The sequence below is a fragment of the Athene noctua genome, chromosome 8, assembly GCF_965140245.1.
Source record: "Athene noctua chromosome 8, bAthNoc1.hap1.1, whole genome shotgun sequence".
NCBI lineage: Eukaryota > Metazoa > Chordata > Aves > Strigiformes > Strigidae > Athene > Athene noctua.
Genome location: NC_134044.1, coordinates 11631203 through 11657639, shown reverse-complemented (window position 1 = coordinate 11657639; position 26437 = coordinate 11631203). Strand labels below are relative to the sequence as shown.

The 26437-nt window shown below is 40.0% G+C and overlaps 1 protein-coding gene across 11 annotated transcripts; it reads right to left on the bottom strand.

Moving 5' to 3' along the window:
* Positions 1–552: 552 nt before the first annotated feature.
* On the bottom strand, positions 553–26233 carry MFF (mitochondrial fission factor). Of its 11 annotated transcripts, none has more exons than XM_074911818.1 (10): positions 26016–26231; positions 21211–21428; positions 20133–20305; positions 19137–19225; positions 15206–15280; positions 11504–11698; positions 9053–9070; positions 5747–5809; positions 2980–3064; positions 553–2616 (listed from the first exon to the last, which is right to left on the bottom strand). In XM_074911818.1, the coding sequence occupies exons 2-10, from the start codon at positions 21425–21427 to the stop codon at positions 2485–2487; spliced, it is 1047 nt and encodes a 348-aa protein (XP_074767919.1). In that variant the 5' UTR covers position 21428; positions 26016–26231; the 3' UTR covers positions 553–2484. The 11 variants fall into 11 exon arrangements, with proteins under 11 accessions (XP_074767919.1, XP_074767921.1, XP_074767920.1 ...); XM_074911820.1 differs by having other exon boundaries at positions 11504–11662; XM_074911819.1 differs by lacking the exon at positions 9053–9070.
* Between the last annotated feature and the right edge of the window lie 204 nt (positions 26234–26437).

Sequence of the window (26437 nt, the reverse complement as noted above, 5' to 3'; positions counted from 1 at the left end):
CCGGCCGGGGCAGCACCGCGCGGACCGGAGGCGGCGGAAGCGGGCCCGCGACTGCCGCTGCGGGCGGGCCGAGCGCCGCGCTGCATGCTGGGAGTGGCCGCCGCCGCCAGGCCGCACCCCGGCCGGGGCCCGGGGCCGGGGCAGCTGCGGCGCGGGGGCTCGGCGTCCCGGGCCGGGGCATCGCGGGGTGGGAGCGGGGAGCGGCGGTTCCGGCCCGCCCCCGTCAGGCCCGTCTCCCGCCGGCTCTGGGGTGCGGGGCCGCCGGGGAGCCCCGAGCGAAGCCCCAGCTCCTTCGGTTGCAGCGGGTCGCAGACCGGCGTCACCCGCTGAGCGCGCCCCGAGCCGCCGCTGCCCGGCAACGGGCTGCAGGACTCGGGCACCTTGTACCTGCCGGGGTCCCGCCCGTGGCACTGCGCGGCCGGGAACACCAACGGCCTCTACTGGGCACCGTTTAGATGTGTTTAAAGCTACTCTACGGGTTTCATTTCCTCCTGCAAGACAGCCAGGTTTTGTTCTCTTAAAAGTATCTTTTATTTTTTTTTGTGTTGCCTTACAACTCTGTAAAATCCCCAGTAGCTCTAACCCGCGTTTGCATCATCAGAGTTCATACAGTACCCTTTTAGCGTAAAGGTCATGGTATAAAATTCACAAAAATACAAGAAACGTGCAAGGCAGGCCCTTCCCTGCGTATTGTTCACTGAAAGACAAAGGCACACAATTTTAACATTCATGATAAGAAAACATGCACAGCAAACACCCTAAATAGCCAATGGAGTCAGACAGCACATGGTGAACACTGAAGAACACCACATGCAACAGCCAAATGCAGAACAGTGCGAGGAAGCAAGCACAGCCGTCCATGGAACAGTTGCAAAAGCTGCATAACACCAGGTACAAGGCTCCGTTGAACTAGATAGCGACCAAACCCCGGAGAGCAGCATTCCCTGAGCAACACTCACAGTGTGCACATACACCACAACCTGCCGGGCTTCTCTCCGTGCTGCTTCCTGAAAAATCCATCCTTACTGGGCACGGATCCGGTGCTGACAGGCCAGAGCGCGCAGCTGCCAGCCGCAGGGAGAGCCCACGGCCTGCCGGGTCTCTGCCTGCAGGCAGGCCTGCTCCAGCTCTGCAGCCTCTGTGGTGGCAGCACGAGCCAAGGACAGTGCTGAGAGGCCCCGCGTCCTTCTCATCTGCAGCTGTTGGGTGCCATCATCTCTTCACCAGCCTGTGCACTTCCAGAGCCAGAAAGTCCTGCATGGTGCTCCAGGTCCAGCTGTTCTAGGAGAGGTCCCCTCTGAAGCATTTTGGCATCCTCAAATGTTCCTTCACACACTGACTCCGTCAGTTGTTCCACAGAGCCCTGGGGCAGGGGTTGTGGCTGCCACAGCACTGCACGCCAGTGGAAGGGGCAGCTGCAGCCCCACAGCAGCAGGAAGCCATAAACGCCCAGGGAGGCTGAGACCCCCCAGCAGCACCATGCACAGCTCAGCACTCCCCCAGACAGTAGCCACCAAAAACGTCGTAGTGGGATTGAACAGGGAAGGTTTAAACTAACGACAGCACGCGGTGACACCAGGCTAGCATCCCGTACCTGCATCCTCACCATACCCCCCGAGCACAATGCCACAACGTGCAGGGGAGGGTGGCCTGCTGCAGGCTACTGCATGTCCAGCTGCTGCTTTTGAGTTGTTCAGTCCATCGCTACTACTTACTTCAAAGGGCGATAGTTTAAATCTACACTCACATACGTTTTCTTAAAATAATATTAAACAATGGTTTGGGGTTTTTTTGAGAGACTTTTATTAAATATACTACATCAGTATCTTGTAGTCCATAATCTTTTGATCACTCACAGACTGACTTGCTTAAAAATGTATTTTATAGAAAAACATCTGCAAAATTAAAGCTAAAAAAAATACATATTACACACCTCTGGACAATCTGCATGTTAGCAAACAGCTCCTTTTATTATTTGACCTGAACATGTGCTTAAACAAGGAACATACTCATGAAACAGGACACACTCCTTGAATATGGCACTCCTCAGACTACTCAGACTAAAGGAAAACTAGTGCAATCATGTTTAATTGCATCTAACAGAACAATTAAAACTAATTTTTATTCCTTTAATATTTTTTCAAAACTCCTTCTATTTGCTGTCTTCCCACCACAACAAAACATCCAGTGGTTACTCCTGTAAATCACCATCCTTACACTGCATGAAGCAAACTTCATATCAGTTGACCCATATTTACACTGAAGCATGCAAAGGAGGATACTGCAAGTATTTGCAATGCAAATCTATTAAATACATTATAACTGAACAACAAGGTGTCCCTTTAACACTGCAACTCTATAGCCTTTATCTGTGGTGGAAATTTCCAGTGTATGAATTATAAAACAGCGTACAATTCAGAAACAGAAACAAAGAAATTTGCAAATCGTTTGTATTTTCAACTATTAAATCTTTGAGAGCTGTGTCTAGCGCCGAAACCAAAGCCAGCTATTGAGTAGCCAGAAAGCTACAGTAATTGAATACATGATCATTTCCCTTTTAGCACGCTCTTTGTTTTCTTCTTCCAGAAGTTGTAGACGGCGATTAAGTTTGATTATCTAAAAATAAATAAAGGTTTTAATACTTAATTAAAAGTTGCCAGACTTTTTAGAAGATTCTGAGTCACGACGTAAAATTAGTATCTCAGACAGATGGATTTTAAACACTTGATAATTTGACTTCCTATTTTCAATCACTAGTGATCAGATCTTGCTGTCCCTAAACAGTAGGAACAGAAAGGGAGCTGGACTCTCCATATTCCCAGAATAATACAGGATATGTGAGGACAGTCCAGCAGGGCTACAGAGAGGATCCCTCACCCATATCTGTTATGGATACCTTTGCAGCCACGCAGAAAACCTGTTCCCCCATTTTACCATGACAGATTTTTCTTAATATTATCAACTACTATATTTACGTACCTGTCTTCTTAAGGAAGCAGCATCTACAACTGTCATGTCATCTGGTGTTCCCTCAAGCGTAGCATCCAAGTTGGAAAGACCATATCTATCAAATAAGGGAGATAGCATAGCTGTCTCATCCATGCAAAGATTAGCAAGTATCATATTTTATCAACATTCTAATAGATGTATTTTTTGGTGGTGATGAAGAATTATAAAACTTTTTTTCCAGCTTTTACAGAGTTGTCTATTTCAATAGGATCCTAACTGAATAAAGCGCAAACACACATGAAGTGGGTACGTGCTTGACTGAATCTGGGTTTATTGCTCTCCACATTTAAATCTTTTTGAAGAGTCTCCATACAGACAGACTTCTTGCTGTCACCTGGTCTTTCAAAAGACTGTTTCCAGTTATTTAACTGGTTAATGAAACCTGAAAACTGCCTCAGCTAAAATGCCAAAGTCACAGGAGATCTGGCAACTTATTAGAAATAACCAATCAAAGACTTGCAAAGAACTGGGTGTCTTACGCTCGGTAGCTACTTAAATATCTCAAGTGGACACCTACTGAGATTCATGATCTCAGTCAAATCCATCTCAGTATTTCAGGCAGAGATCCTTGCAAATAAAGAGCCTAGTGTGTAGTCACTGCTTGCTGAACTTTGCACGCATTAGAAACTTTGTCCCCAGAGCAGCTCTCAGTATTCTTAACGTAGTGATTCAGAGAAAAGCATTATTCTTACTCCAGGGCAAGTTAATTATATACAAGATATTTATTATCAGTTGGGAATTGGCAGAAAATATACATAAAGTATGTGTTTTGATCATCCAAATGCTACCTCTTAACCAGATTAATTTCCAACAACAAGTAAAAGTAGTTCCTATTGCTGCACCTACCGCTGAGTTTCTCACTTCCTATCTTAAAACCTCAGTTTCCAGTATTAGTTCCCCTTGACTTGCTTTCTCATTAGGACATATGAGCAACTGCTGCAAACAGCTTGGGAAATTGAACAAAATAATATCAAGGCTACCAAAATCACAACAAAATACACCTAGAAGGATGTTCAGCATTTAATGACAGTTAATGGTCAACTTCAACTAACATAAATATGAGCAGAGTTCCTGAAGCTTGCAGAATGCACTTCAGTGCAGATACTACTTTTGCACTGCATATTCTTTCCTTACTTAAAGCAAATTTCTACAGAATACCCTCAGCTCCAGCAAGATTTTCCCCCACCCCAACAGACAACTTGTCAAAAATTTCCCTGTATCATTGTTCATTAATATATTGTTTCTAAGTAAGAATCACTGTTTCTAGATGAGAGCTGCATTAGTCTGGACTGAAATAACAATGAGATCCTTGAGCAACACAGTATAAAAGTTAGGAAGCTAATTACGTTTTGATCTGTGGGTTTTTTGGGTTGAAGGGTATACAGGGAGGGGGAAACCTTCTACAGGCGAGATCAGGATAAAAACAGCATTTTGTAAGGGAATAGTCAAGCAATTGGCTGTCAACAGAGTAATAACTGTTTTAAAAACAGTTTTGACAACTCCTTTTCTTAGAAGACGATTTTGTCTTTTTTTTTTTTTTAAGGAGACTTCAAACATTCACTTAACTATAATTCATGCTATTTACTATTTGCAGTTTATTCAGTTTGGGCAATATTTAAAAGATTGAAACTGGTTTTTGGTTTATTTCCTCAGTGCTGTGAAGCTCACATTAGTAACTCAAAGGTTTTTTTTAAATAAACCTAAGTTAATTAATAATACTATTTGAACAGTTTTACTGTTAAAACAAGTCTGCAGCTTTGTACACACAAAAAAATAAATCAAGTTTTCCTTACTACTGCAGGCCTTCTGACAGCCAAAGAGATTTCTCAGGTGGGTCTTTCTATAGCCATTTTTTAATTTGTAGTAGATTGTAAAAAAAAGTTAGAAAATTACACCAGCTCCAGAGCATAGTCATCCCTCACCATCTTTTGAGAAAAGCAGAGAGGCTCATCATTTCAGTGAGATGGGCACACCTTCCTTCCAGGTCACATAAATTTATATAAAGTCACAGTACATCAGTGCTGCTCTACCAGCTTCCAAGCCACTCCAGGTATTAAATCAAGAGGGTTACCACCAAGAAATCCCTTGAAATAATCTCTTGAACCATTACAAAAACTGAATTCCTGAGTTAGAGAAGACTCACGTGCTTGAATCCAGTGTCTACTTAAGCACAAATGTAATCTCCATTTTGGTGAAAACACAGAAGTGTAGTGGCAAATGGGAACAACAGATGTAGTAGGGACTTTTTTTTTTCCATCCTGACCGTGAGATTATTTGTCAAATTTACATCCAGTTCCACTGAAATAATGTCACTCTCCCAAGATAATGGCAGTGAAAAGGAATCTACAACTAACACAACAATCCACAACTAACAACTAATCACAGGCATGCTACTGAACACCTGGAAAAAGTGTGATGCAAAGCCAGATATTCTAGCAATAAAAATATGAAGCTTACTACTAAAGAGAAAAATATTGCTAATGTAATTTAAGAGCCTCCCCTCACACATTACTTTGAGTCAGAAGTCTGCAACACATTGTATCTATTAGACAAGCAAAGTCTGTGCAGGTGGCTTGGATGGGCAAGGAATAAAGGCCTGAAATACCTCAAGAGTTGAGAGGGAGGATAGAAATGAGTATTGTGTTTCAGGATAAGGACACTAGAAATAGGGAAACAGAAGTCTTGAATTTTACAATCTAAATTAGTGGATCATGACTAACAAAAAAATACTCTTTACCTGGTGTTGTCATGATGAGGGTTAGAGGAAGTGGTAGCAGCTGACCCACCACGTAACACTGGCCTACAGCAGGTTTGTGTAGATAGGAAGCACAAGACAGAAACAGGAAATGACAAACAGAGATAGGAGGTAAAACACACAGAACAAAGAAACATCAAAGTACTTCCACTTTCAATACCATATAATATCTATTTATTTTGTTGTTAGTTGCTCTTTCATATTTCTTATTTAAGTTTAACCAACACTGGCTGTTTATGCAGCTAAGACGTAGGCAAATTTTTGATGATACAGCTTTACTTATGGAAGACAAACTGCTGGAATATATTTGGGCAGAGGTCATCAGCCTTATAAAATAAGCATGGAAAACTTCAGGATTTAAAAAATAAAATTCCCCCCCAAACCAAACCCCATCCAAAAACAATGGAGAAAAGAAAATATACATCTACACATAAAAGCCTTTTTAATCACCCACTTCTCCCTCTAGGGAAAGAGGAGATTTGTCTTTTCTTTTTTTCATCTATGCTAGATGTAATTCAGAAAACCTGGGCTAGTTGCCTAAGGCCCATATCTAGTCTGAAGAGAGGTAGATCCCTCCAGGAAGAAGTGACTAAAAGCTTCAAGTAGATGGTACAAACATCCTTATAAGTGTTGCCCTTTCTATTTCTTTTCCTTTTTTTTTTTCTAGCCAGAGGAAGAAAAAGTACACTTTTTAAGTTGCTACAACTATATAATATACATGAACTTTGCCATAAGGAGTTACTGTGTCCCAGCTTACAGAAGACATGAATACCAGCAGTACCTTCTGACAAAGCTGGTACTATGTGTTTTCAGTACCTCTGGTAAGGAGGCATTAGTGTTCCACATCTATGATGTGTAACAAAATGTTTAAGAGCCTGAAACCTTTTTTTGTATTCTTCTATTTTTCCCAATGCCAAGAGGAAGTACTTGTACCATACATTTAACACATGTATACTTCAGGCTATAAAATTAAAGACAAAGAGAATCTAGTTATGAAGATCTTTGCGGCTGGTACACGTAGGAGGCAGAGGCTTGGTGCTGAGGTCATTGGGGGAACACTGTGGCCTGGCCTAAAAATGAGCAAGATCCATGCAAAAATATCACAACCACTAGTTTCATGTAAAAGGATCGGGACCTAGGAGCCTTAGCAAACTCTGCTACCCAGCACAATACTTACTGGGACTAGGTCTTACTCTAATCAGCACCATAAGTGCATACCACAACATTTTTCCATCTAGCACATAGATGTGTTGTATAAAACAGAAACCCCCATTCCCAATATATACAACAAAAGAATATTTCTTACCTAAATGCATGAGATCTTGTAGAAAGTTATCAAAAAGGTATTCCTATTTTTTAATCAGAGAAATAATTCAGCTAGTCTAAAGTCTTGACTGACAGATGCTAGAACTAAATACTTTAAGAAAGCATAAGAAATTCAGCAAACAGCAGCTATGGAAAAGGTCACAAAATTTCTCTGTGAATATAAGTCACCTGTAATTAACTAGCAGATACCTGAATGCCAGCTTGTCAGTGTCCAGGCAGGCATTTCCCATGCCATCTGACACAGGACAACAACATTTGAATTTTGTGTAATGAGAACAACAGATCTCAAATGTTCTCTAAATTCTTGGCCTCTTGGTATTTTGTGACAAACAAAGTTGTAGAACTAATCAATACTAACTACTTCACGCTACCCTTCCCAAGGAAAACCATAGGCTTGGAGGTAGCTGAGGGCTACAGCAATGAACAAAACTCTAGGATCTGTGCAAATCAGGAACTTAATCTAAAAACAAGTCTTTAATCCCACTTCCCAACACAGCCAGGCTGTTAAGAAGCTGCACATGACTTTTTTTTTTTTTGCAGTTCACACTTTATTTCTTTACAGGTGTACCCAAATGGATCACCAGAATATTCCCCTGCCTCCTGCACACTTTTTACTTGCTTGTTTTTACATATCAACAAAAAAAATTGTTATATAGATCACTGTGGCCTCATAACTGAGATCACCTAACCCCAAAATCAGCAACAAGTGTTTTGGTAAATACAGAATGCACGACTATAATACAGTCAAGCTATTAAATACATGGCCTTCTTTAAAAAACTGAGTAAGAGTACATTAAAACTTTGAATTTTCTGGCTACTTCTCTTAATTCCATCCTAAACATTAACACATGACCAGAAGCAGCCATAACTCTGAGGCCATGTATACTAAACACTATTTCACTGCAAATACAGTGGCAGCCTGAAACATGAAGAGAATGCACAGTAGTGTAATTGAGTAACAGTGGGAAGACAGACAATAAGGCAATGACCAAATGACTGTGGTCTGTCTTCCGCTGCTTAGAGCACACCATGTAGTGGAAATACCAGAGTAATAATGCAAATCATAAACACATGGTCTGGGAGGAAAACAACAAGGTGTGGACAATCTAGGTACCTGGGTCCCACTTTGATCATTCCTGTGCACGCACACAGGGGGCTGAGGCCAGCATGTTCTCTTTGTTCAGCAGAGGTAGCAGCTAGGTTCACCTCTCACTGTACTTTAAAACACCTCTGGAAATCTCAGGAAGGCTGTAGGAAAGGGCACTAGGACTTTATGGATATGTTCTGGACTTGAACTGGGCAAGAAGTTCAGCTTCTTAAATACAACCCTCGTGGTGCGTTGAAGAATCAGTGACAATGAAACTGGTTTCCTCACTTGTCTGGGTGCTATAAGCGATTACTTCAATAAAGCAATAGGCTACTGCTTTCCCCAGGCTCCTTCACACTTGCAGAACTCATTTCATTTTCTTCTGAATTATACTCTCCAAATCCCAAGTCATGTGTAGCCCTCTTCAATGGTCTTAACTCACATCCCATTTTATTTCTACCATGAAAAATGCAATTAACTTGGTCAATAGAAAAATGGATCTCACAACACCTCAGGATATGATTATGTGGGTGAAATCCTTTAAGAATGTTAGTAGCTTTTTAGAAAGGACCACCCTGAAGAAAGGAAATAGTAATCAATTGCTATACTTTTTTCTCCTACATAAAAGCTGTAAGAGATGAAGAACAGTTCAGATAAAGTACAGATTTCAACACAACTCTATTCAGCTATGAAACTGCCTTTTTTCCTGCATGTAAGACATCACTAAAATCTCCTTAAATGCAGGGGGGCGGTTTGGTTGTTTTTGTTGCCTAGAGCATAAAAGATGAGTCTTTAAAAGATACTAAGTATAAGCCTACAGTCATTTGACAGAAGTTGAAACAGAAAAAAGGTTAGAACTGGAAAACAAAACTGACCTATTGTCCTTGTCCAAGCTGAAGGAAATGCAAGAGTAAACAGACAGTGTAAACAGTGATCATTAAATAGTTGCCCACTTAAATAACTTCTTATGTGAGCAGTGCTGGCTAAATTAGGCATAATTCATTATCTGCAGCAGTAGAATTAGCACCTACCGTTAGCAGTTTTAGTAGATTGGAAAATACTTTGGAAAAAAAAGCAAGCCATGAAGCAAGTTAAAAATATTTCCAGTGAGTAACACATTGTCAGAGCTTGTTCATTTTAAAAGATCTATTCTAGTACAAAGCATAAAATGTTAAAATAGATAAGGTTTTGAGGTAGAAAGCACATTACACAGAGCAAAAGAACAGAGTGCAGGTTTGGAGCAATTTAAAATGAACAATAATTTGCAACCATGCAAGTGGATCATCCAAATTTCACATTCCCACGCCAGCTCTCAAGTAATGGTGGGTATCTAAACACCCAACCACAAAGAATACACTTTCACCTTATTAAAAAGTTCATTATTTTAGCACCTATTTGTTCATAGGTGACTAGAAACAGGTTTCCTGTTTCTTCTAGGAAGGTTAGTAAGAACACATCAAAAACTAACCCAAACCAGGAATGCAGCTTTTGAAATATTCAGAATCATATAAATTTTCTGATAATTGAAGTAAGTTGAAAGTGTATGTTTTCCAGAATCCAAGAAAACATGGGCAAAAAAATACCTAATGGAAGTCAGGAATAAAACCTGTTAGGCTTCACTGCAGAGTGGGGAAAGGGCTAGAATTTCAGTCTGTATTTTAACAAGGAGTCTTGGCACAGTATCTGTAGGTGCTATTATTCACAGACAGTAGCATTTCTCCTTATCTGGAAGTTTTATTTTTGTAAAACAAAACAAACTTGTAAGTCCATCTGACTTTTAATATTGAGAAGGATAATATTGAAAAGGTACTGCTGTCCAACTGTTGACAGACATCAAAATTTTAACAGCTACAGCCTGAAATTTCATAGGATTGTAAGCATCCAACTCATTTCAAGGGGAACTATGCAGCTAATTTGTTTTGTGGTTTGTTTTTTATTTTTTTAAAATTTATTTTAATTTTTGTGTTTTTTTTCTGGTTTTGGGGGGGGTTTTTGTTGTTTTGGTTTGGGTTTTTTTTAAGTCCCAGTTTAGAAACATAAAGGCCAGCAAGACTGGAGTTCTCTACGATTCAGGAATGTTAATACTGGCATTTATACACTGTCAGGCCAGCAAACATGGTGAGCTACAGGAGGTGCCAGTTTGAAAGGTGATTGCAAACACACAGACATTCACAATAAGATTGGCTTGATAGTCACATTTTATTACCAAAACAACTTGACAGCACATCATTTAACTTCACACTACAAAATATTAAGGAATGCTACTGGGATTATCAGCAACCAGAGGCAGATGGCAAATTTCAAAAAACTTCCTGGCACAGGTCACGCTGAAGGGCTACAGGAGGAATGAGCAGTTCCTCCCAACATTCTTGCCAATTATCTCCTCCAATTTGACTTCTTGGCAAGCCCTAGAGGTCTCAGCTAGCTCTACACTAGAGACTCTGTGCAATTTTTACCTGAACCTCTGTGCTAGCATACTATTGAAATAAACATTGGTTTTGGTAAATTAACCGTGCAGTTATTAGCCTTTATAAATGTTTAGAATTAAACATGCCATTCTGTAACACTTGGAAGCGTCAAATCAAACCAGTCCGAGGATACATCAAGTGGGCAAAACTCCACTAAAGGGAACTGAAATACTATGCAATGATTGCTATGAGGCTTGGTTTGGATTGTTACCTCTCAGAGCATCAGCTTATACATAAAACCAGAGACAGCACCAATCAAAGGAGCAACCAGCTTCTCAGTATACATTGCCTTTCTTGCTCTCAGCATACAGCAGTCACCATCAGTCACGTACCAACCACAGATAACTATTCCCAGTACAAACTGAAACAGCATAAAGTCTTGACGTATTATCAAAAGCAGTGTCTACAATGCCTTGCATAATATTCCATCCTGCTTCTGCAAGTTTGTTTTAATGCTTTATGACAACATCAACCCAATCTTATTGATTTGCACCATTGCTCACCAACAGAAAAGCAGAAGACAAAGCTAATAAATTTGCAGGCTCAGGGTCAAGTTTTAATCCCAGAAAACACTGACAATCTGGGAACAGCAAAATCCCTTGCAGTCACAGACTAACACTTCCTATTTTGATTTTTATTTGGAAGGAAACCAAAACAACACTATATTTGACTGAAACAGAAGCATTTTGAAATGTGAATTTTGGACAATTAAATTGCTTATGAATAGTGAAAGCAAAAGGAAAGCAAAAGCAAATAATTTCATCTCATTATTTTGTAAACAGAAACCAAACTCCACTAAAAAGGAGAAAAGAAAAAACAAAGCAGCAAAAGCTGGCAGAATCAGTGACAACCAATCACCTGCGGTTTTCATCCAGCACATCCAAGACCTGCTGGTAAGCCCTACGAGTGGAAGACTGGATAAACGACAAAATGCCACGAGCAGAGTAAAGATTAGTTCCATCTTCAGGTAACATATTGGGAGGACAGACACGAGCCTGTTGCAGTGATGGTGTCACACTGTTTGTACAAGCATAGTAAATGAAGAGAGAAATACTATAGTCAGATTTTAAATTAAAAAAAGCTTTTCAGATAGACCCCATTCCAAAATGCTTATTGTTTGCTTTTGGTTTACCCTTCTCCCACCACTATAAGGTAACACTCCCAAATTCTAGTAGTGTAGGGATCATGAGCTACATTTATATTATGTTCTTCAGAAGCAAACCCAAGTAATAACCCAAGGACACAGTTTTGATCTGTTACACAAGTTAGTTTTAGAAAGTCCTTGTCCAGCTAAATCTGTACCTGTTGAAGTCAGTATTCAAGTCCTTACTGACATCAATTAGAAAAGTGTTTTTACAAGCATTGGCATTTTTTAAAAAGTCCTACACATAATCTATTTGCAAAACAAAAGCTTTTTTCAATAAGGAGAATTTCATATACAGCCTCATCAACAAAAATTTTTCAAGCTGTGGCTAAAGATCAAGACAGTATTTTGATTTGCATGTGAAAGTTCAAAGGCAACTGCAAGAAATTCCAAAAAGAAGCACAGAATGCATATCCCAGTGACAACAATTTACATGATCTGACTTTTTGACTATGATGCAAAAATAATACTTAAAATACACAGGATTGAAATTCAAACACGACCATTTGGATTATGCAAACCTCATCTCTATCAGATGGGAATTAGTTTTAATAAACTACCTTTGATTTGCTTGTGTTTCTTTACATTCAACTTGACTTTATCCACATTTTCCTTCATGCATCATGATGTTTTAATTTTTAAAGTTATTTTAAATCAGGAAACTTTAATTGAAGGTGAGATGCTTTTTTAATAGGAAATAATTTGTGTTAACTTAATTGCAAATATTAACACAAATGCAAACCAAGTGCAAGTCACTGTACCCTTTAAATCTTACAGTATTTTTTAATCCAAGGTTAGCATCCACAATTCAACACATTTCCTTTGATCTTGCCACTTGTGCTTTGCTCCAACAGTTTTTGGATTTAGAATGCCAATCTTCCTGCTTCTGGCATTTTTAAGAAATTAAGCAAAGCATTAGTGGCTGAGTGCTTGGAAGCTGGTTTGATATTCAGATCATCTCTAGATGGGTCATAATTTGGGTCATAATTCTATGCCTACTCTTACTTTGAACAGAGTTGTTCTGCAACTGTCTGGCACCAAGACTACAAAACTGAGTAAGAAAGAGAATTCAATTGAAAAAGACAGATTCAAAGCATGTTACACAGATGTCACCTCACCCACAGAAGAATTCAGCCATCCTGTGCTTCACGAGACATGTAAAGACAGCAGTGGCTGGTGCTTGACTGATACTGGTCATTATTTATTACCTAAATTTCAGGTATCTTTTCATGCTGCTGTAGAGTACATTTGAACAAGTAAAAAGGAAAAGGAGACATCAGTAAACATTTATGTCACTTCTTTACAGCTTTTTTAGTGCTCCAAGACTTGTAAAATCATCTTTCTTTTATATTTATGATGACGTGACTTTGCGATCAATGGTAGTGGTCATGGCCACACATTTTACTCTTCAATTGCATCGGAAATGCCGATATTCACTACAAAAATATCAAGAAGCAGGGGCAAGTATGGAAATACTGCCACTAAAGTGTATGAGAATCTCTACTCCTTTGTGGATTTGCCAGCTTGAGGGAAATGGGGGAAGAGCTGAAGGCTTGAACTCATAGTATGTTCTATATTGAAAATTATTTTTCCTGTTCACCAGAGAATTACAGAATAGGCTGAAAGACAGCTTTAAAAAAAAGTAACAAATAGTATATAGACATATTGCAAGCTAGAAGATATTGTGGAATTCCTGTTGTCCAGAATGGTATTACTGTAAACATCACAGTAATGTTATTTGCATACAAACTCTTCTGTAGATACTGAAAAAAATCCCCCCAAACCTATTTAACTAAAACTGCACGAAATTTTCTAGAAGAATAGTACACGTGCTGATTAAATGCAAAGTGTATATAATAAGGAAAAATCAAGGCAAACTCCAGACCTAGATAATTCCTAACCTCATGTTATGTTGTTTTATAGGTGGCTTGTAAGAAAAGGTAGTTTCAAGAGATTACTTCATTCATTTCATTATTTAATTCTTACTTAAGAGAATATTTAGTTTCTTAAATGATTTAATTATTTAAAAGATTTAAATCTATTTGCTCCTGAATGTGAGCGAAACTGTACAGCTACATGAAATTACTCAAGTCTTCTCCATAAAGGCTATTGCTAATTTCAATATGCCTCTAAAGTGCATAGCTTGAGAGAGATCTCTCTCTTCCTTTCTGTCTGAAAGTGAGAATAATTCTGTGAAGGGCTCAAATGTCAAATTAAGGAATGGGGAAGGATGGGGAACAAATAAAAAGCCAAATTTTTCTTCTGTCTTTTTTCAGGGTTCAAAATTATTGTCCTGTAAACACATGGTAGTCCTTTGGACTATGTCAGAGACCATAGAGAAGATTATAAAGCAAATATCTGATATACAAATCAGCCAAGATGACATAAGAAAAAAAAAATCTCTAACATCAGGAAAATTCTCTAACATTTTGTATAATTACTTATCATGAGACATTGTGGCTATCCCCTTTTTCTCCTCCATTTCTAGTTAAATGGTCTTAGTCCTAGGTATAATTTTGTTTCAAATTTCTGAAAAGAGTTCTTATATACAGCTCCAGCCACTTATTTTAGCACTTCCTGGTTACAAACATGTCAATTCTACATTTTGGAACCAAAACAATCACGGCATTACAGAAATTACTATGGAGGAGCACTCTAAGATTCTACTATATGCAGAATTTTCAGTTTAGCAGTAATCTCTAAACCTTCTCAAAGTACTTGTGATATATACAGGGTTTATTTCAGATTTTTCTCCGACTTACAGTTCTGGAAGTATCAAATGAGAGGTAAACAGAGATTTAGCTAATTAAGGTTACTTTAAATTCAACCACATTAGACAGACTGTATTCTCATTAAAGACGTGCACACCATCACCTTTTCCCCCCACAACTTGCATGAAGAACAGAATTTCTCAAACTGTGAAATTGAACTCTGGAGATGTGTTTTTCTAAGGGAAAGGCTCAAGCAGAAAAAAATTAAACGCTGCCCCCTTTTCCGTGCACTCTTGATTTGCTGACTTCTGATGCAGAAGTGAAATCCTTGCATTCAACACTAGCTGATGATGGCCAAAAAGCCTTGTTTCTCCAGTTATTCAAAACCAGCCAAAGAATAAAGAATCAAACAAACTAAAGCTATTTTGAGATTTAATTTTTCTTTACAAATCAGTTTTTAGTGGAAGCTGCCCCTTCCATTTGCTGCCACATATTTTTCCCCATGTTGTTTACAGAGGGAAAGGATTGGCCAAGTTTGAGAAACCCTGAAGCAAAATTAGAAACCACACATTCAGTGTAGCAAAAAAGGCTGTTTCAAATCTTATATTCTCAGCTACAGACACTTAGTCATAAAATTAGTATTGCAGAGAGCTACATAATTAAAACACACTTGATTTTCATATATCAGGTAACATTTAGGCTTACGTGCAATCCTTAGTCGAAAGAGGTGACTGGAACCTTGGCATTTTATTTCTTGGGACAGTATCTGATCTGTGCCACCTTGAATAATAATTGTAATCTCTTAAGTAATCATCCTTATAAATAGAGGGATTGTAGTTTAGAGAGCTATCATTATTGCTACACAGATAGACAGTTATCGTACAAACAGGTGCCTACTTGTTAGTCTAGTTTGTTAAAAGCATTTGAGAATTACTGTCTTTAGTGAAGTTCAAGTCCTGAAAAATTCTCAGAACTGTCTCTGCATGCAACTGGATGACAAGAAGAGAAAGACAACAGAAAGAAACAACTATTTGTACCATGTAGAGAACACTGTGATAGGGAGTCCAGCCAATTCTATCACTTCAATCTGACAATCTATTCCAGAATGTTTAATTTTGTCACTTTGTAGGTCAAGCACTGGATTTTTGCACAGTACATCTGAATATTTCGTCCAAGGACAACAGTGTCCTAGATTAAAGCTTGAGTATTTTACTCCTATTTAGAAAACAAAGGTTGTAAAAGGCAATGCTCCATGTCCCTTTTCTATGGAGTCCTTATCATGGCATCTGAGTAGACTATCATGTCTATCAGGAAGTTCAGTCAAGGAGGTAAGAGAAACAAGCATTCAAAAAAACCCCCAAACAACAGTACTGTTTGGATAGGAATGAAATATTTTAAGTAAAACATGGGCTCTCTTTCCTGTTCGAAGATGTGAACCAGATTTGCACAAGCACATGAATAGAAAACCTGATCTTTGTCAAGTTACAGTCCAATAGTATTTGTTACTGAAGAAGTAAACTACTTAAACGTGATACAAACTTAACAGTCAAGCCAGTTTTGATGAAACAGCAATCTATCATTACAGTAATTAGAACAAAGATTATTTTCTTTCAGCCAATGACACTGGAAATAAGAACTTCAGGAGCAGCTGGTTTCTTGTGGTTTTGTACCACCGGAAAAAATATTATTTCTAGATGGTAAAGAAATTTCAATGTCATATAAATCAGGGAACACGTGTACAATTACATTTTCTGTAGTGCAAAAAATTCTACTACAAATGTATTAATCTACCTAAATGTTCTAATTTATCAACATGAAAACTAAACTTAGAAGATGTGCATCACATTTAGTACAAACCTCTAAGAAAAATAGTAGTCCATGAGCTAGGTAATACCCAGTACCATCTGAGGTAGCATAATTTACATCAAGCAGGTCTGTTTGCTTGTATTTTGAGCCATACAGTAACACTTCCACATGGGTAGCTTCTCTAAGTAGCTACCAGAGTGAAAACAGAAGGCCATGTTATCGATTTTGGTTGTAGAATCACTACTTCTGGTTTTCTTTATATGAAACTCACTTTTTTTTCAGCTTACAGTACACATTCTGTGAGCCTAAATTGTGAGGAAACAAGAGCCAAGAGATACCTTTTTCACTAACTACACAAAGCTTGGCTTTCCTGCATTTGTGTGAGCCATATAAGTTTCACCGTGAACACAGTGTTTCCGTAATCTGAATTCACAGAACATTCTCCTGAGAGTTACGCAGATACACAGTCACATTCTCCACTTGGAGACTGACAAAACCTGGATGAGGAAGAAATGCCAGACTCAGCATCACAGAATACCACAGCATGTTCAAAATGATTTCTTTTTTTGGATCTACTGAATCAGAAGAAACAACAACAGAAAAAAGCATTTTCTAAGAACCTCAGTGATTTCAAAGCAGATCTCCAGCATAACTTCTGTCATAAGAAAACAAGTACCTGGGAGGACAAGAGACAAACGTTCTACTAAAATACATTATCTGCAGGTCAGCAAGTGTGCAGTACCGCAAAAGAAAGACAGCTTCTTACACACAGGCAGCAGAGAACGCAGACAGAGCAAGCTATTAGCTAGCTATTGTTCTTCGTACAAACAAAAGAGCTCCTGGAACAATCTAAAGTTTAGATAATTTTCCTAAAAGATGCTCATAATGGAAACTGCTTGGCATCGAGGTTTGATTTATCTGACAAACACTATGCAGGCACTAGCATGGGCATCAAGAAAGGAAAACTAATCTCAAGATAATCATTTACAAAAGCCAGGAAATTATGACACAACTGAGTCACACAAGCTACCAGTACACTGATCACATTTTTTTTAAACTCACAGGATTCCAGGTGTGTATTGTTTTGCTAAGCCTCCAAAAGACTGCTAGTAGATTAATAAACTGTGACAGCATATAATATTCAGATTATTTAAAATCAGTAATTCTATACATAGCTACTGAGCAACAGCAAAGCAGCACACTGTTGAGTTTTACAGATGTAGGATTTTCAGATTCAAGAAGCTCACACATAGGTGAGAAATCTGACAGCAACTGGGTACATCCAGCCATAGCTGCTCTTGCCAGTCTCTCAGATGGCTGGCTGGGCAGACACAGGAAACAACTATCAGAAGATGGACCTAACCTGGGGAGCAAGGATAGCGTGATTTCTAGAAATTGCAAAAATTCATATACCATCTGTTTTTTCTCTAAGTGCAATACACCAAAGACTGGCAAAGCAGTGCTGGCAACATCAAAGGGGTAAACTTTTTCACAAGCAGTCTCTATCACATGAAGACCATCTATTCTAGCAAGCATCATGTGCAAACAATCAGACAGGCAAGCAAAGGCCATTCCTGCAGTGAAATTCTAGTATGTCCGGTCCAACAGGACATAACTGGGTGACCGATACCACAGTGAACTTGGGTACTTAGTAGGCTGATAATCAGACTTGTGGTTCATACAAGCTTAAGTAAGAACAGGAAGATATGGAACCATATGTCCATGAAGATCTGGAGGAAGAGAAGAATTGTAACATGTCTGGAGCATGCATCAGAGTATTTTTCACTAGTTTTAGATGAACTGACAGGTAAACAGATACGTAGTACATATAGTACCTCCTACAGAAGGTACTATAGAAAACAGACATTTCTAGGACACAGTTCACTTTATTTTAGACTTGATCACTTGATTTTATTTATAGGTAGACCCTAAGTAGGTCATGCACTTATTTTCCTCTAGTTACAGAAAATTAAGTTTATGGTGATTTAATAACAGTGTTAGATAGTCTACATTGGGACAGATAAATCCCATCTTCTAGGTCTTAAATCTAAGATCCTTTCAACATGGGAAAATATTCTTTATCGTAGCTGTATTAGGAATCTTTTATGTATGATTTTTAAGTGTTACACTGCAAAAAAAGTTATTGCCAGGTGGAAAGATGCTGCCACCAGAATAAACTATGATTAATCAAAGACTGTCATATCTAATAAAAATATACAGACCTGTATGTATTCAGAAAGCAGCATAAGAAGTGCTACCTCAGATGGTAGTAATCGATGGAAGTTTCAAATTCTAAACGTTAATTGCCATTTTGGTCTCAAAAGATATATATACTCATAGATTTCAATATATTAAGTACATTGACACCAAAGAAAAATTACTTATTCTAATATTTATGAGGAATGACACTTATTCCTTCTTCTATGAATGAAAACCATCATAATATCAACAGTGAGAGAACCAGGAACATTCTGATGCACAAAGAATCCGATCTCCTGAAAATTCAGCAGGGGAAGCGGGGGGCGGGAATATACCAGCTCAGACACTGAAAAATCTCCTGAAGTAATAATTCACGGTAACTGGTGAAACCAATTGTGAGCACACAGATGCTCCCACCCATCCACTGCAAGAAAAAACTTCGCAAATGAGTCACCTCACTAAACAAAAAGCATAGAAATGTAAATATTAAGGTCAGCATTTTTCTTAAATTATGTACTTGCCACAAGATACAAAATATTAGTTGGAAAAAACAAATAACAAGGAGATAAGGAACAAAGGAAACATGTAAGAAAGCTGTAGTTGCGTCCCTGCACCCTGTTGCTCTACTCACATGGAATCATTTCGGGCCAGCTGGCCATTCTGTCGAGTGGCGTTTTCACTCATGGAACGTTCTCTCTTCAGTCTTCCTACTGAGCGGACCTGTGTAAAAGGGGAGAAAGAGGGAGATAAAACCCAGGAAATTCCACGTGACACTTGATAATCTGCACTGGAGATTCGTAAATTAGATCCGCTCTCAGATACAAAGGCACTTTTTCATGGGTTTCACAGTGATCAGGAGGAAAACAACTGATGACAGGATCTGATGCTGGTACTTGTAAAACCAAGGTCCAAACTTACTGCAATCCTGTTGTTATGTATCCATGTGATCTGATGCCAAAAGTATGAACAAACAGAACTATGGATATGTAAGAAAGCAATATTATGTTTAATATTACTTCCTATTACCAGAGATAAATATCTTGATACCGTATTTTATGAATATATGCAGCTTCATAAATATTTTTCAGTTTAAGATGCCAGTTAAAATCATCCATGTGGATGCCAATGTTATACCATCCTTTGAAGTCAGTTTTCAGAATTTTGGTAAAACTCACTAATTCTATGTGGTGTTATATCACCTGGCCATGAATTACAAAGGTTAACTATACACGTTAAAAGAACCTTAGTTTGTTTTCTGATAACCTGCAAATTGAAAAAAAAAATCTTGCAGAAGTTTTTTTGTTAAAAGTATTTTGAGTAGTTGTAATTATGATTTTATTTTTGTAAATACCATGTAAGCTTACTGAGCATGGCAACCCCTAGACATCTGCCAGTTAAATATGGAACTTCAAAGTCATAATTAGAACTACTACTAAACAGAATAAAAAAATAAATAATAAAATATATTATTTGCTAATATATGATAATAAAAATATTTTTTTTAATTTTCCCAACTTATGCTAGCACCAAGTAGATCTGTACCACAGTAGAGAAATCATTGGTCATTTCATTTTTTTTTTTTAGTAGAATACATCTCCGCTAAGGAAAAAGCAAAATAAGTACTAGCCTCTTCACTTTGAGGTGTCTGCTGTGGAGGTTTTTCTAGGTCCAAAAAATCTAGCGGTCGATCACTAAGAGAAATAACACGGGGAGGAGTTTTCAATGCCAGTGGTTTGAATGGAGTAGACTGAAGAAGGTCAAGGTCTGGTGGTCTGGAAAATGGAATGTCTTCACTATTACCTGCAAGAATATCAGTTGTCAATAGAAAGCAAGCTGTTCTGAGGCCTAAGGGCTAATGCTAAAGTTCAAAAAGAAATCATAGCAGTTACTTCCCCTGACTATGCCAAATAATTAAGTATACCTTTCTTTAACAGGGCTTGTATGTTAAAAACTACGGTTAAAACTCTCAAAGACCACATTAATTGACACTTTTCTGAGCAGTTTCTCCAAGAACAATGATCCTGAGTAATCCTGAGCCACATCAACTGATATTGCAAGCGAGGGCACTTTTAATCTCAAGACATAGCCCTATTAAAGGTGTATTTGTTCAGAAATATGGTGACTGGGGATGTGAACATGTCACCCTTTCAAAGCATAATATATGCATGTCAAATTTTGCAAATTGTAAGGCCTTCAGCAGTTCCAGGTCTTTCACTGTAAAGCCCATGACCATAAATACTAAAGTATTGATAGAGTCCACCCAACAATAGACAGATCCTTAACATAATTTGCATTCTAATTATAAACAAACACATTTTGCATGGCTAATATATAGTACATCCCCAAAACCTGTTATAGTTACTTTAGCTTATAGATAATTAAGAAAAATCACATGTAAATCAATAAACATTAAATTCTTTTTCTCCAGAAATGGTTTAGTAAGACGAGAAGTCAGCAGTTAAGCTTTCTGTTCATAATTCATTTGTTATCTTCTCCACTACAAGCTGTATCAAAACTATTCATGTAACATTTTCAGAGTTTAAGAAACTTCTTAAGCTGATGAGCAATAATGGTTTGAGATCCAGAAGCATTTTACAGGTTTATCTTTTAAAAAAATCTATTAATATATATTTTTGTCCATTTAGAAGTTTGGGGAACTAATTTAAATTTTTGCCTATTTTCCTTTTATTGAGATGCAGACATACCTGCCACTACAATCCGCTCTGGAACCTGCATAGTTACACTGGCATTTGGAAATCCTTCTTGGACACCCTTCTCAAGGTCAGCATTTTGAGGAGCTACTTTGAGTTTTTCCGGGACCCTCATGCGCTGACTGATTCCTTCGGTGTATTCCATTTCATACTGAAGGCGATTAATTTCTGCCATCTCAGCAGCTGGAGATGGGAATGCAGTCCCACTCATTCTGGCAAAAGAAAAACAAAAGCTATAATAGCAGTATAGGAAACCAGCAGAAAGTATAAAAGGGAAATTATTTGTTCTGGTTACTACACAAGTGGTAGATGAACATAACCAAACAGACTTATTTAGAGAAACAAATTATATGATAAAATTCATAGGAGGTCACAAGGAGCTGACAGAAGAACAAAGTGATACAGAAGAACAAAGTGATACAGTCGGCAACACTCAAAGCTGCACTGAGGGTCCTCAAATTGAGCTGTGACAAAAAAAGGTAGAAATTCTGCATGTGATGTAGAAATTTTGCACTGGTTGGCAGAAAAAGAAACACAAACTAACAAGAATTGGTACGATTGGTAGGAAATCTGAAATATTAATCTGTATTTACATCGATCCAGTGTACTGGCATTAGAGAAAAGGGATGAAGTCTTATGAAACTGCATGATGAAATAGGGGAATGAAAGAAAAGGCTTGGCTCAGGCAGCAGGCTTCTGCTTGCTGTCAGTCACCCAGATCTCACTCCATCTTACAAACATGAAGTTCCACACCAGCAGCCTCTCAAATCAGCTGAAAAACCTAGCATATTCATAACCCATTCCCAATCACAAGCAATTCTGTAAACTTCTTACTTCCTAATTTTTCTGTAAATTAAAGTCTGACTTTTTCAGAGCAGATACAAGATGGGCAGAAAGAAAACAAGACTGTACTTAAGCTTAAAAGGTTTTGCCAATACACTTCCCTAGAAAAGGAGGGGAATTTCATATGAAGCAGTGGGGAGATTTCCTAGAAACCAGGCTCTGAGAAACTTACTAATACAGTAATTGCTGGGAGCTGTATTGAAGACAAAGAGCAAGATAACTGGGTTTTTTGAGGTTATGTTTAAGGTTGAGAGAAAAAGAAATCCTAGAGCTGCACTTGGAGGTGGGCTGGAAAGGGGCTGCTGATGGAAACTGTGGGCTAGAAAGGGAACTCGGATAGCTGGGAGAAGTTGTTCACCTGGGCAGTGGCTAGTGGACCTTGTCACTGGCTCACAGCGAGATTATGGTTCTGGGCTCAGTTAAAAGAGAGATAGCCTGGAGCTGCAGCTGGAGGGGCCTGAAAAGAGGCTCCCCAAGGGAACTGAGCCACAAGGAATACTAAGTTGTGAGAAACTTTTCATCCTGGCAGTGGCTGGGGGAGCCTTGTCAACAGCTCAGACTAATAGTTATTTTTAAGGTTAGGATTGAGAGAAATATTTATTTCTACACATATATGTACACACATAATATGTAAACAGTTTTCCTGGCAAATCTACCTATGGGAAGCATAGCTTAGTCTAGCAAGAAAACTTCTAGTAGTATTGCTTGAAGTAGTTCTCTAAACAGAGTAATCTATCCTGGCAAAAAGGCAGGTTTTCCCACTATAATTGCAACTACATTCTTTTACTGTTTTTGGCAGCCAGGCTACATCTGTTGCTATGTGCACACTTTCATAAGCTGAACATGCAGAACTTTGCAAACAAAATGCCTCGGTGTAGACCATCTATGTGGCAGGTGAGATGGACCAGAAGCTATTCCTCCCACTATCACACAGAAGCAATACCTTTCATATTTGTCAATAAAACCTCAAACTAATAGTAACCTTTAGACAACAGAAGGAGCACACAGAAGGATCTGGATTATGTAACATTATATTAAATGCACACATTTAGTATATTCATGATGTGATCCACTTGGCAATCTATCCTGGGATCCTCAGCATTATTTTCAGGACTTCCTATCACCCCAGATCAAATGGAAGAATCTCATTCATCTCAAAGTCTCACTGCAGCACAGTAGGAAAACTGGGAGTCAGGAAAGAGGCAGGGAGGTCACTGTTCTTCGTAAACTTAAAAAGAAAATAGTTATCTGAAGTGATGCAGATTTTATCCATCTATATTTAATTCTTACTGTCTGTATGTATCAAGAGAATGGAACTAGAACAACGCATTTAATCAGAAATAAACACTTTGCAGGAGTTCAAGAGTTGTTTAAGGCAGCTTTGTCACTTCAAAATTCTTCAGATTTCACTCTGGGGTTTTTCTGTCCCTCTTGCAAGACATTGGCTAGATCAGCCAGTGACATGAACAAAGTACACAGTCTTCTGACATTTCCACATTCCAAAAGGTGCTTTTAATTTCAATACATGGTCTATCATCAGTAAAGCATTTTCAGATTGACAGGACTAAAAATCATAATGTCAGTAAAGAGACTGAATTTTAAGAACCTAAAGTACCCAGAGTATCTACTGGCAGCATCTTAAAGAATAGTTATCGCTCAGAAGACTTGACAAAAGGTGTTTCACTGCTTGTTGACTGTCTCATTTTGAAGTACCTGTACAGCTCTTATTTCTGCAATCCAGTATAGCTACACTGCAGCAGTGTTTATACCACAGCTTCCCTAAAGTTTGGTATTGCTTTTATACATAAGTCTGCATGACAACTACTTTCCAGCTGTAAGGTAAAACACACACAAAAAAGGACAGCATTAGAACACTCACTTTATAAACTATTTATAAAACAAATAGCACTGTGTGGGTTTGGCTGTACTTGCCAAGGATCTATAGACAAAATTCCTCAGTGTCTGCCTACTCTTGCCTACTTCTCATCTACTTTGTATCACTGAGAATTTTATTTGCTGTCAAAGTGATTTCAATTTTTACCCACTCTTACAAGAGAACAGCAAAACAAGAAATAGTAAGATTTCTGCTACAGAAAACTTAAAATATTTAAATGGTGCTCATCAACAGAACCCCATTTAAAGAAAACAGAAACCAAAGATATGTTTTCTGTAATGTTCTTATTACACAAAGTATTTTACAGAAAACATTAATAATACATCAGAGAGAAGGAGGATTTAAAAATCGATATTTACAGAACTAAGCAGCTCTACAGAGGCATAATAGAAAAGAAGTCTGAGAATGGTAACACAATAAAAATGCAGTCAAGAATACAGGATAAATAAAGGACAGAGAACACCTGAAACACAAACGAGTCAGTGGCATTTAACAAAAGAGATAAAGGAAGAAGAAAATCCACAGGAGAATAAGGGAAGAGAGAGCAAGAGAAGTCATATAAGGTGAATTACATGTGTTCAAAAAGACAAAGGGGTACTTCCTTCTCCCTCTCCTAAACAAGAAAGTCAACAGAAGAAACAGGGATGAAGCAATGCATACAAATCTGCAGGATGATTTTCAGTCAGCATTCTGTCAATAAACAGTCATTGGCCACATCCGTGCTGCAACCGGGAATGTTACGCACAGCGTGGATGTGTGAGTTAATGTGGGATAGATGAGTTCTGGTAACAGTATAGTATAGCTGTGGCAGCACTGAGGTCAGAGCAAGTTTTACAACCTATACCTAGCTTCTCCAGCTACATTACTGTTTGTTCCTGATGTAGCAACTTTACAGGCAGCCTGTTCAAGTGCACATAAGCTACAAAGTGCTCCCTTGGCAAGTGTCTAGATATTCTTTGCAAGTAAAACGGGAAGAGGAGGACATAAAGGAAAGTTAAGGATATGTAATATAGGACCCAAAGGACCTAAAACTATCAGAACATATATCACAGAAGCATTTGGGATTAGAGGCTATGAAATAACAATGCAGTAACAGAACAATTTGAGGGAAAGGAGAGCAAGGTGTAGGCTAAATTCTGAAAGCTGGTCTGCATAGGAGAGTTACATGTGTTGAACTTCTGAAATAAATTACCCCCTCTCTTTAGCACAGGGATGACAAGAACGAAAAAATGTTATACATGAAAAAGGTTGTGGGATCAGAAAACGCTAAAGGCTGCATTCTTTCACATTTGTCCTCCTCCAGTTGGAAGTTTAAACAGAAAACACCTCTGTTTTTTAGCAGAAAAAATACTGGAAACGGTAGGACGAAAAAAATAGTCACAGTCTAACAATCATTTCTCAGAAACAACCCAATGTTCATTGCGCTGTGCCAGCACCAAGGGCACTCGGCCACAGACCGAGTCAGCTAACGAGGTCCGAATGGAAGAGGGGACGGGGCGCCCGAGGGAGCGGAAAGCCCGGGCCGCGCCGAGCGCCCCGCCGGGGCTGGCGCTGCTGGGGCTCCCCTCAAGGGTCGAGCTGCCGACAGGCGCGCCCAGGGCCGCGGCCACCGCCGGCGGGGGAAGGCGGCTGCAGGTGCCGCCGGTCCCGCTCCTGAAACGCTTCCAGTAACGCGCTGGGAACGCCGGGAGCACCGGGCGTGCGAGGCCGGGCAGCGGCACCCGGCACCGGAGGGACGGGCACCGACGGGGCGACCGGCAGAAGCGCCCGGGGCAAGCCGGGGAGCCGAAGGGGTGCAGCGGCGGCGGGGGAAGGCATGGGGCCAGGAGCGGGGCAGGAGCGGGCCCGGCGCCACGGGGGCGGCAGCGGGGGGGGCACAGGGCTGAGAGGAGACACGGTCGCGGGAGGGACGGCCCAGCCTGACGGGGGGGGCTCAGGCTGAGGGGACGGAGAGCTGTGAGCGCAAGGGAGGGGCAGCACCCGCGGGCGCCCCGCGGCCAGGCCAAGCGCCCCCGGGACAGCCTCGAAACGCCGCCGCCAGGCCCCGGCAGCCCGTACTCACCCAGAGCGACGGGAAGGCGACCGGCGAGCCCTGCCCCGCCCCGGCCGGGCCGCTCCTGCCGCGCTCCGGACCCGCGCGCTGCCTGCCTCGGGCGGGGGGCGTTAATCGGCGAGACGCGCCCTCACCCCGCTCCCCCGGTAAGACGCAAAAAACGGGCTGCGTGTCCCCATCGGGCTCCCGTAAAGGCTGCCGGGCCGGGGACCGCGCGTCATGTGACCGACAGAGGGCGGAAGCGGCTCCCGGGACCGCCTCACGTGCGAGGGAGCCGCGGGGCATCCATTTTTAGTGAGGGAAGGCGGGCGCCGCGCAGGCGCGCTGGGAGGGCACCGCCGGCCGCCGCGCAAGGTCACCCGGCGGCGGGGCGGTTGCTGCCGGCGGTGGGCCCTGGGCAGGCGGCGCCGCTGTCACGGCGAGCCGCGGGC

Excerpts from the sequence above, each read along its gene's own strand:
- MFF (XM_074911818.1), bottom strand. The coding sequence starts at position 21,427 with ATGAGTGGGACTGCATTCCCATCTCCAGCTGCTGAGATGGCAGAAATT. Across the intron at positions 20,306-21,210 it reads AGAGCGGATTGTAGTGGCAG|GTAATAGTGAAGACATTCCA; the intron begins GTATGTCTGCAT and ends ATATTCTTGCAG. Across the intron at positions 19,226-20,132 it reads AGACACCTCAAAGTGAAGAG|GTCCGCTCAGTAGGAAGACT; the intron begins GCTAGTACTTAT and ends CCTTTTACACAG.